This window comes from Camellia sinensis, chromosome 6, assembly GCF_055761805.1.
Source record: "Camellia sinensis isolate YWXY chromosome 6, ASM5576180v1, whole genome shotgun sequence".
Taxonomy (NCBI): Eukaryota; Viridiplantae; Streptophyta; class Magnoliopsida; order Ericales; family Theaceae; genus Camellia; species Camellia sinensis.
The window spans coordinates 142,656,728-142,667,167 of NC_138966.1; the positions used below are offsets into that span (position 1 = coordinate 142,656,728).

General features: G+C 40.4%; 2 protein-coding genes across 2 annotated transcripts; both read right to left on the minus strand.

Moving 5' to 3' along the window:
• Window positions 1-7,738: 7,738 nt before the first annotated feature.
• On the minus strand, window positions 7,739-8,536 carry LOC145793655 (uncharacterized). The gene has a single exon (XM_082876520.1). It carries the CDS (start codon window positions 8,534-8,536, stop codon window positions 7,739-7,741), a length of 798 nt encoding a protein of 265 aa, XP_082732646.1.
• Window positions 8,537-8,665: 129 nt separating this feature from the next.
• Window positions 8,666-9,703, minus strand: LOC145793656 (uncharacterized). The gene is made up of 2 exons (XM_082876521.1): window positions 9,529-9,703; window positions 8,666-9,369 (listed from the first exon to the last, which is right to left on the minus strand). Exons 1-2 carry the CDS (start codon window positions 9,701-9,703, stop codon window positions 8,666-8,668), a joined length of 879 nt encoding a protein of 292 aa, XP_082732647.1.
• Window positions 9,704-10,440: the final 737 nt, after the last annotated feature.

Genomic DNA, 10,440 nt, shown 5'->3' on the forward strand with positions numbered 1-10,440 from the left:
TGCTCTAGCCGCTGCTCAAATTCCTAAAGGGTCTCCCTTGTTTTAAGATGTTCCTGTTCCTTCAAGGTCCTTGGGTCCGAAGACTGCCGCTACCCCTGCAATTCTTCCAACTAAGACTTCCCCAGGAACTGATTCTGTAGCCAAGACTTTGGAGAGGGACGTTGCCAATGAGACAGTGAATGTTGAAGGGGGTGGAACCTTAGAAACTGAAGTTGTGGGAGATATGGTTAAGGAGGCTTCTACTTCTCAAGAAGTTGGAGTTACCTCTGTTTTTCCTCCCCAAGATGGCCCAAATAAGATTATGGATACTGCTCCTGAAGTTCCTCCTGTTGATGAAAGTTGAAGTCGTCTTTGGAATGATTTAAAGTTTTTTGCTTTTTCTCTCTCTTTTGTTTTTATTTTTATGTTGTACTGGGGCTTGGTCTTCTTGACGAGTTGCCCCCTTAAGTTGGTCAAGATAATTTTTCTTTCTTCTTGGTACTATTTTATGGGGCCAGCTGTGCCTTTGATAGAACTTCACTTCTGATATTGCAGTTTGATGTGTTTTGTTTTCATGTTCGCATTTGTTCATACTGTTTGCCCCTAGCAGAGCACTGTTGGGTCCACGGGGCCGAATAGTTGCTCGGTCTTCATGGTTGTATTGATCGTTGTAATTTGAATGAGAGTAACTTACTTAGGTTCAGGTTGACTTTAAGAAAAAAATAATTGTTTTCCCCGAGCTAAGGAAGATTTGTATTGAAGAACCCGCTCTCTGGGAGAACTGCTTAAGTTGATGTTGATGTTGACAGTATAATTGCCCATGAGTGGGGCAAATATGTGTAGAGGAAAGATATTCTACTCAGGTCCAGGTTGGTACCAAGTGAACAATTGTTTGCCCCTACCTGGAGCTGAGCAAGACTACTGTTGAAAGTGTGATTGTGGAAGGGTTTACCCAAGTCTGTCCCAACTTTGTTTGGGATGCAGCAGTACTAGGGTGTTGACGTGATGGTACTTAAGGAAATCTGTGATTGTGAAGAAAAAGAGTTAAAAATTTGTTAGGGTGGTTTCCACCAAGCAGTTCCACTTGGCTAAGGTCTATTTTGGTGGCCAAACATAACTCCACCAAGCAATCCTATTTGGCATGTTTGAGTGCGGACCAAAACTAAATTCCGTTCAGTCGTTCCGAAACTTTTTCCGTGTGGTTAAAACCAAAGTTAAATCTGTTTGGTAATCACCAAAGCTAATTCCGTTTGGTAAACACTAACGCTAATTCCGTTTATTTTGAAATATGCCCCTTAGGCTTAAGTTATAGAGTTCGAGTTAAGTAATAATTTGCCCTGACCACAAAGCGTGTACAAGTACTTGGAAATAAAAGTTCAAAGAAATGGAGAAGCATTCTCATTGAGTGAAAGGAAGATGCTTTTACACTTGAGAGATAAATGTGAGGTTGAGTCTATTGATAGTATTTTTTGAGGTTTGCTACATTCCAAGGCCGAGGTATGGCCTTGCCCCTAATATCCTCCAAGTAGTATGCTCCGTTTCCAGCGACGACTGTAACCTTATATGGACCTTCCCAGTTAGGTCCTTATTTTCCTTTCGCCTAACACCTTTTGTGATCCATAACTTTCCTCAAAACCAGTTCTTCAGGTGTGAATTGTCTTGGGAAAACTTTTGGTTGAAACTCTTGATGAGCTGCTGCTGATATGCTACAAGTTTGATTAGTGCTGCTTCTCTTCGGCCCTTTGCCATATCCAGTGCTTGTGCAATAGCTTCTTCATTACTTGTGCTTTCAAACAGCTCCGATCGGAGGGTTGGGAGACCAACTTCAAGTGGGATAATAGCCTCTATTCCATAAGTTAGGGAGTAAGGTGTTTCCCCCGTTGAGCGTCGTGCCATGGTTCGGTAAGCCCATAATACGCGGGGTAACTCTTCAACCCACTTTACTTTTGCACTTTCGAGCCGCTTCTTTACTCCGTTGATGATGGTTTTGTTCGACGCTTTTTCTTGCCCATTACTCTGTGGGTAGCCCGGAGAAGAGTTCCGATATTCGATCTTGAGGTCGGCACAAAATTTTCTGAAGATCTTTCTGTCAAATTGTGTTCCATTGTCTGCAATCAGTACCCGCGGGATGCTGAAACGGACCACAACGTTCCTCGTGACAAACCGCTTTGTGTCTGCTTCTTTGATGTTTGCCAGTGCTTCAACTTCAACCCACTTAGTGAAATAGTCAGTTGTAGCGATAAAGAATCATTTGTTCCTAGTGCCTCGTGCCAAAGGTCCAACAATATCCTGACCCCACTGGGCAAAGGGCCACGGGCTGGTGAGTGAAGTAAGAGTTTGGCTGGCTAATGAATTAGTGGAGCAAACCTCTAACATTTATTACACTTCTGAACGTACTACTGTGCATCTTGTTACATTAGTGGCCACTAGTACCCGTGAGTGAGGGCTCAGTGCGCCAATGACCTTCCGCCAACGTGGCATCCACAAATCTCATCATGAATTTCGTAAAGAACATTTTCGACTAGATTTGGATGCACACACAACAAATAAGGACCGAAATAGGTGCGTCAGTATAGCTTTCCAGATGGTGAAATCCAGAATCGAGCTGATCTATGTCGGATTTTGTTGCCTTCCTTCTTGTCTTTTGGGGAGAGTGCCAGATTTCAGAAAAACAAGTATTCGATCCATCCAGCTTGGCTCTAGGTTATTGCAGAGGCTTAGAGATGCAATGCTTGGTTCTGGCACGAACTCAACCCAAACTTTTCTAGCATCTTTGGCATCTACTAAAGAACCGAGGCAGGAAGTAGATCCTTAGCCTTGTCTACATACATGGCCATTCTTTCGTCTTGTGTTTCATAAATCCCAATGAGTTGGTTAACAACCAACTGAGAATCACTAAAAACCAGAAGTTGCTCTGCACTAAAGTGTTCGACATTGCATAGACCAGCTAACAGTGCTTCGTACTCTGCTTCATTGTTAGAAGTCTTCCAACCAAGCCTAAGAGCTTGCTCCCTAGGGCTGGGTGTAGGGTTATCCAACCAGCCAAAACCGCCTCTACCCGCCCAAACAGCCCTACCTGATCTGAATCGCACACGTATGGGCAGTTTCGCAAACACATTAGGGTAGGGTGCGGTTTGGATTTTATCAAATTTTAGGGTTACGGACGGGTTGCGGGTTTGACCTGCACCCACCCAACCCGCCCGCATAAAACTCTTTTTTTTTTTTCAAATCTCACCGTTAAAAAGAAAAAAAAAAACCTTTTTTTTCCCTTCAAATCTGACCGTTCAAATACAAAAACCCTAATCAATCGTTATCTATCTCTCTTCTCAAACTCAAAAACAAAACAGAACTCACTCACTCTCACTCTCACTCTCGCGATTTTCATCTACACTGCATGCACCCATTGATCGACTCTCTCTCTCGTCGCAAGATTAACTGATCGACCGATCGACCTCATCGCACACCTCACAGGTATGCCCCTCTCTGAATCTCAGTCTTTGTCTATGTCTCTCTCTCTCCCTGATCTTTGTTTTTTTTTTTCCAACATATCAAATCTCTCTGTCTCTGATCTATCTCCCTCACTCTCCCATCTCACAGTCTTTCACTCTCTGGTTTTGCATCTACACCGATCGACTCTCTCTCATCGCAAAATCGACCGATCGATCGACTCTCGCATCGCACCGATCGACCTCACAGGTAAGCCTCTATCTCTCTCTCTCTCTCACCCCGATCTTTGATTTATTTTACAACATATCAGATCTGTTAAATCTATGTACATAACCTTGAATCTGTGTTGAATCTGTGTGCATAACCTTGAGTTTTTGAATCTCTGTTGAATTTGTGTACATAACCTTGAGTTTTTGAATCTGTGTTGAATCTGTGTACATAACCTTGAATTTGTGTTGAATCTGTCTGTGTCTATATAATTTTTGGAATTTTTGATTTAATTTTTGGAATTAAATCTGCTTTTTTTTTTTTTTTTTGCAACAGATCTGTGAAAAATTGGATGCATCTAATCTAATTTTTGAGTTTTTGAATCTGTGTTGAATCTGTGTACATAACCTTGAATCTGTGTTGAATCTGTCCTTGTCTGTATAATTTTTGGAATTTTTGATTTAAGTTTTTGAATCTGTTTTGAATCTGTGTACATAACCAAAAAAACTCAAAAAAAAAAAATTGTAATAGATCTAATTACATCTGCGTTGAATCTGTATAGAATTCAATGTGTTCAATGTGTGTTCAATGTGTGTTGAATTGAATCTGTATTGAATCTGTTATGTTATTGAAATTGAATTTGTAATTTTTGTAATCTAGTTTAAATGAAGGATAGTATTCAATCTCTCGTAATCAATCTTATACCTCCAGAATCCTCTAATTCTCAAATGAATCTCCTCTTAATCGAACTTGAACTTGAACCTAAGTCTCCTAGACCCCCAAAGAGAAAGAGTGAGAGTGGAGGGGGAAGAGCACCATCCACAGTTTGGGATCATTTTGACAAGGTTGTAGGGACTGATGGGAAGCGTAGAGCTGTATGTAAATATTGCAAGAAAGAGTATATGGCTGACTCCAGACTTCATGGGACTAGCAATTTGAGGAGTCATACACCCAATTGTAAAGAATATCCAAATAGGGATACAGATGGTCAACAAACATTAAATCTTAAACTGAAATAAAATGAAGAGGGTGTTGAGGTTGTAGCAATAATTTTTAATTTTGATACTTGTAAAAGGGCTCTTGCGAAGATGGTGGTCATTGATGAGTTGCCATTTAGATTTGTGGAGGGTGTTGGGTTTAGAAGATTTTGTAATGTCATGCAACCCAAATTCACACCAATTCCCTCTCGTCAAACCATGTCTAGAGAAGTGTTCAACATATTCAAGAATGAAAGGGATAAGTTAAAGAAGGCCATGAAGGGTCGTAGAATTTGCTACACTTTATGTTACACTTTATCCTTCAAATGAGAAACTTTCAAGTGTGAGTGAAGTTATGCATATGGTGGAAGATGATGATGATGATGATCCCAATTCTTTGGTTAACTCCCAATTTAATTCCTATTTGGAGGGGCGATGCACTAGTGGATCTAAGTCGGAATTGAAACAATATTTATCCGAGGTTGAACATTTTGCAAAAAATCAAACATTTGAGATTTTGGATTATTAGAAGGTGAATGCAACCAAATATAGGGTGTTATCACAACTTGCAAGGCATGTGTTGGCCATGCCTATTTCTACCATTGCGTCGGAGTCGGCTTTTACTACGTGAGGGCGTATTCTTGACCTGTTTCATAGTTCACTCTCACCTTCTATGGTTGAAGCTCTTGTATGTACTCAAAATTGGCTTCGAAGCAACCTTCCAATTTCTCTTCGAAAGGCAATGGATGATGTGGAGGAATTTGAGCAATATGACTCAGGTAATATGAGAATTTATTTATCTTCATTTTTATTTGTATTGTTTATTTTATAATGTAAGTTTTATTAATCTTCTCTTGTTGACTCCTAATTAGGTAATTTGGAGTCAAGCTCATCTTCAAGTTCAACTTATAATGTTGACGCTATAATTGATCTCTAATATCCGTTTGCTCATTGGTAATTTTTTCATATACTCAACACATCTTCTTACTATATTGAGATGCAATATATAGACATTTGTTTATCTTTTCATTACTTTATTCTTTTACACTTTTTGTCTCAAAAGAATTATGAAGGTTGAAGATTAAAGTTTATATTTTTTTGTGCAGGGTTCATGAAAGTTGGATTGGATGATTCATGATGAAGTTTGATATCTTAGAAATGTTTTTATTTTATTTCATGGGCTTGAATTGAATGAAATTTCACAACAATTTTTTTTAATTGCATTTTGGTTTTGGACGAATGTAAGTTAATGAATTTTTATTTTTATTTTTTATTTTTTGCATTTTGGATGAATGTAAGTTAATGAAGAATTACTTCTTCTTCTTTTTTCTTTTTTTTTTGGGAGGGGGGGTTAGGAATAATGAATGTAGGATTTTTAATGTAGGATTTTTTAATTTGGGTTAGAAATGATGAATGTAGGATGAATGCAAATTAATGATGAATGTAGATTTTGAATGATTTGTTTAGGTTATGAATTGATTTTGTTGTATTTTTTATTTTATAAGTGCTTTATAAGTTTTAATTCATTAATTATTAATGTTAGAGCATTTTAGAAAATGGAAGGAAAAAGATCTAAAAGAAATATTGACAAAATGGGAAGAAAAAAAAAGGGTTTAAAAACAAATTTTTGGAAAAAATTTCAATCCGCAAATCGCCCGCACATCTGCGAACCCTATCTACACAAACCGCAAACCGCATTGCGGGCGGTTGCGGGTTGACTTTTCCTTAAACTGCATAGATGCGGGCGGGTCCAAACCGAACCGCAAACACCCCTATTGCTCCCAGATAAATCCTTCTGATGACATAAGTACTACCCCTGCTCCTAAGCCTCAGTTATTGGATGATCCGTCGACATAGAGCTGTCAAATGTTACCAATAAAGAGTTTCCATGCTTCTGAAGCGCATTGCTTTCCTAGTTCGGTGCTGCATGGCACCTGTACCGAGCTGGAGTTCTCACGCTCGATGCTCTCAGTAGGAGCGAATTCGGCGACGAAATCCGCCAAGACCTAGGCCTTGATTGCTATTCTGGGTTGATATCGAATGTCAAACTCACCAAGTTCAACCGCCCATTTCGCTGTTCGGTCGAAGAAATTAGCTCGGTTGAAAACAGATCTGAGAGGGAATTCGGTGAGGACATTAATGGTGGGACCCTGAAAGTAATGTTACAGCTTCCTGGAGGCGATGAGCAGTGCATAAGCTAGCTTTTCCAAGGGTAGGTACTGTGTCTCAGCATCTAGTAGAGTCTTGCTAATGTAGTATATTAGCCTCTGTTCCTTTTCAACCTCTCAAATCAATACCGCACTCATGGCGTGATCTGAGATTGCCAGATATAGGTACAGTTCTTCTCTTGATTCTGGAGTGGACAGGAGAGGTGGTGTACTGAGATATTTTTTATGGCCTTGCAATGCTTCGATACATTCAGGACCCCATTCAAATGCGGCCATTTTCCTTAGTAGCTGAAAGAAGGGCTTCATCCGATCTGAAGACTTGCTATTGAACCGATTCAGGGCGGCTGCCATTCCAGCCAGCTTCTGTAGCTCTTTAGCCTTTGTTGGTACTTCACGCTCTTGTATTGTTTTGATTTGATCTGGATTTGCCTCAATTCCTCTGTGAGTCACCATGTACCCCAAGAACTTCCTTGTTCTTACCCCTAAGGCACATTTCGAGGCATTAAGGCGAAGCTGATGGTTTTTTAAGATACTAAAAACTTCTCTTAGGTCTGTAAGGTGGTTTGTAGCGAGCTTGTTTTTCACTACCATATTGTCTATGTAAGCTTCCATGGTTCTTTTGAGTTGGTCCTTGAACATTCGAGTGATCATTCGCTGGTAGGTTGCCCCGACATTTTTGAGGCCGAACGGTATTGCTTTGTAGCAATAGGTGCCTCTTGGAGTAATGAATGATGTCTTCTCTTGATCTGGGCCAAACAATGGTATCTGGTGATAGCCGCTATAAGTGTCCAGCAAGCTCATACGCTCATGTCCTGCCGTTGAGTCTACTAGTTGATCAATGCGAGGCGGAGGAAAGCTATCCTTGGGACAAGCTCTGTTTAGGCAGGTGAAGTCAACGCATACTCTCCATTTTCCGTTCTTCTTTTTTACTGCAACTGTGTTGGATAGCCACTGTGGGTACTAAACTTCTTGAATCACCCCCGATGCCAGGAGTTTGTCGACCTCGGTAATTATTGCTTCAGTGTGCTCAACTGAAGATCTTCGGCTTTTCTGCACAATGGGCTGAGCGGAAGGGTTGATGTTGAGTTTATGGTAAGCAAAATTTGGATTCAACCCTGAAGTATCATACGCTGACCATGCGAATACCTCCATATTTTCCCTTAGCAAATCCAGCAGCTGAAGTTTCTCATTAGCGCCTAGCGAGGTACCGATAAGGAAATACTTTTTTAGATCATCCTCCTTTACTAGGACTTTCTCGAAATCCTCTACTATCTTTTCCGCTAGGGTTCCTTCGACACCCTCCAAGACTGGCAGTTCGGCTACTTCAGCTGTCTGTACCCGAATGCAGAGTTGTTTAGCCTTCATAGCTGCCATGAAGCAATATTTTGACGCAACTTGGTCCACTAGGATCTGCTCTACTCTATGTTCCGTTGGGAAGCGGATGAGCTGGTGGTAGGTTGAGGGGACTGCTTCCATTCGGCGAATCCAAGGACGACCGAGTATGGCATTGTAAGGAGAAGGTGTATTAATAACTAGAAATTCTATCTGCAGGGTCTTTGTCCCAGCCACGACTGGCAACACTATCTTGCCAAGTGGCCATTCAGGCTGTGAATTAAAGCCGACTAATGGAGCTGCCGCCGGGGTGAGGTGTTGCTCAAAGAGACCGAGCTTCGTGAACAAGTCGTAATACAATATATCTGTTGCACTACCCTGATCTACTAGGACTTGTTTTACGTCAAATCGTTTCCCAATTCCCATAGTTATAATCAGTGTATCTGTATGTGGGTGCTGAATACCTTCTAAATCCTTTCTAGTAAATGAGACAGTGCACAAGGAGGGCTTGGGTATTGTACGTACCTTTTTCAGCATAGGCCCTACTGACATGACCTATTGAATCTGCACAGCTTTGGCAATTTCTTCTTGAAGTGCCTCCTCGCGTTCGTGGCTGGTTGCTCCATGGATTATATTGATTACCAACCGAGGAGGATGCTCAATGTTTGGTGCCACCACTTTATCCTGATCAATGTAGTCTTTGAGGTGTCTAGCAGCTACCAAGTCTTCTAGGTGTTGTTTCAATGCTTTGCAATTCTGAGTCATATGCCCCCTGTCTTGGTGATACATGCATCTGAGCTTCTGATTGCGCCGAGCTAGATCTCTCAACATTTTTGGCGGCCAAATAAATAATGGCTCTCTCTTGATCTTTTCCATAATATGATAGATTGGTTCCTTGAATACGGTCACAACTGCTTCATGAGATTTAGACTTGTCTACTTCATTCATTGTGATTCCTTGGTCCGCTCTTTTTTTGTGCCGAGCTATTTGTTTAGTTGATGCCGCCTCGATGGGGATCTGATCATCTTCGAGGCAAGCGTACTGCTCAATCTTGGCACACAAGTCCTTCAGTGTTGTGGCTAGACGCTTGGTAAGTGACTGTCTCAGCTTACTTTCCGGGCGTAGACCATGTTTAAAAGACATTACAGCCATCTGTTCACTGCACACATTTTCCTCCAGGTCATTATACTCCTTCCAATACCTCCTATCGTAATTACGCAGCGTTTTTTCTTGCTTCTTTCGGAGACCAAACAGTGTATCTGGCTTTTTGGGGATCTTAGTGTTAGAGACAAATCTGGCCAAGAACTCTTCAGAGAGCTGCTTCCAGTCGTAAATCAATCGAGCGGGGAGACGATCGAACCATCAAAGTCCGGATTCTTCCAAGCTAGACGGAAAGACTTTGCACATCAGTGCCTCACCTCGGCTCCATAAGGACATCATCTGCTGATAATGGCTGATATGTGTCAGTGGGTCTGACTTCTCATCGTATGACATGAACTTTAGTGGAGTGAATTTCTTGGGGGGTCTCATGGCTTCGATTTCCGGGGAGAATGGAGAAGAGACGAGCCGACCCAAGGCTTGGATCTGACCCATTTTATATTTAGTCACTTCATCATTGAATTTGCACGGATTTTTTAATAAGGGATTAATATGGAATATGTAAATTTTAATTTTGTCCATTTAATTTTTAATTTTGAGTCAAATTAAACTAATTTCAAACGGGATGTTAAAAATTCAATTTGATTAGCTCAATTGGCCATTCCTATATACTTCAAGGGGTTAATTCTTGCCAAAAGGTAAAAATTGATAATTTTCTTTAAAATTATTGTGTTTTTTTATTGAGCTGGTTGTTGAGATTTGTAACATTATTTCTTATTTATTCTTCATAGCCTCTTTGTTAGGTATTGTTGGACTTCTATAGTTGTTCAGCTAGAATTTTTAGATTTAATTCTCTTTACATTTGTAAATAATCTCTTATTAATTCTTTTTTAAAAAAAATGCTAAAATTGTTAACATAATTGCAAACATGAAAACATTATTTTGTTACCAATTTTTTTTAGGGTGCTACTAGTAACCCCATCTTATTTCTTTGGAATTCCTACTTTATTAGACTTCCACTCACCAAAATTGCTTCCTATCTTCTTTTTTTATTTTTTTTTTCTTTGAACACCCACCATAATACTAAATTTACCTTTTTTTTGGATCTCTACCCGTGCAACTCCTTTCCTCTAGCAGTTCCTCACCTCTAGCCAATGGTGACCCCCCTTCTCATTAGCAGAGTGGTAAGGGAGGTGGAAAATGTAGGGGTAAGGGTCACATGGAGGAGTTGG

What these genes read in the sequence shown, in the direction of transcription:
- LOC145793655 (XM_082876520.1), bottom strand. Translation starts at nt 8,536, where the DNA reads ATGGGAATTGGGAAACGATTTGACGTAAAACAAGTCCTAGTAGATCAG.
- LOC145793656 (XM_082876521.1), bottom strand. Translation starts at nt 9,703, where the DNA reads ATGGGTCAGATCCAAGCCTTGGGTCGGCTCGTCTCTTCTCCATTCTCC. An exon ending in GATGTCCTTATGGAGCCGAG is followed by an intron (nt 9,370 to 9,528) that starts GTGAGGCACTGA and finishes CCAAAAAGCCAG; the next exon opens with ATACACTGTTTGGTCTCCGA.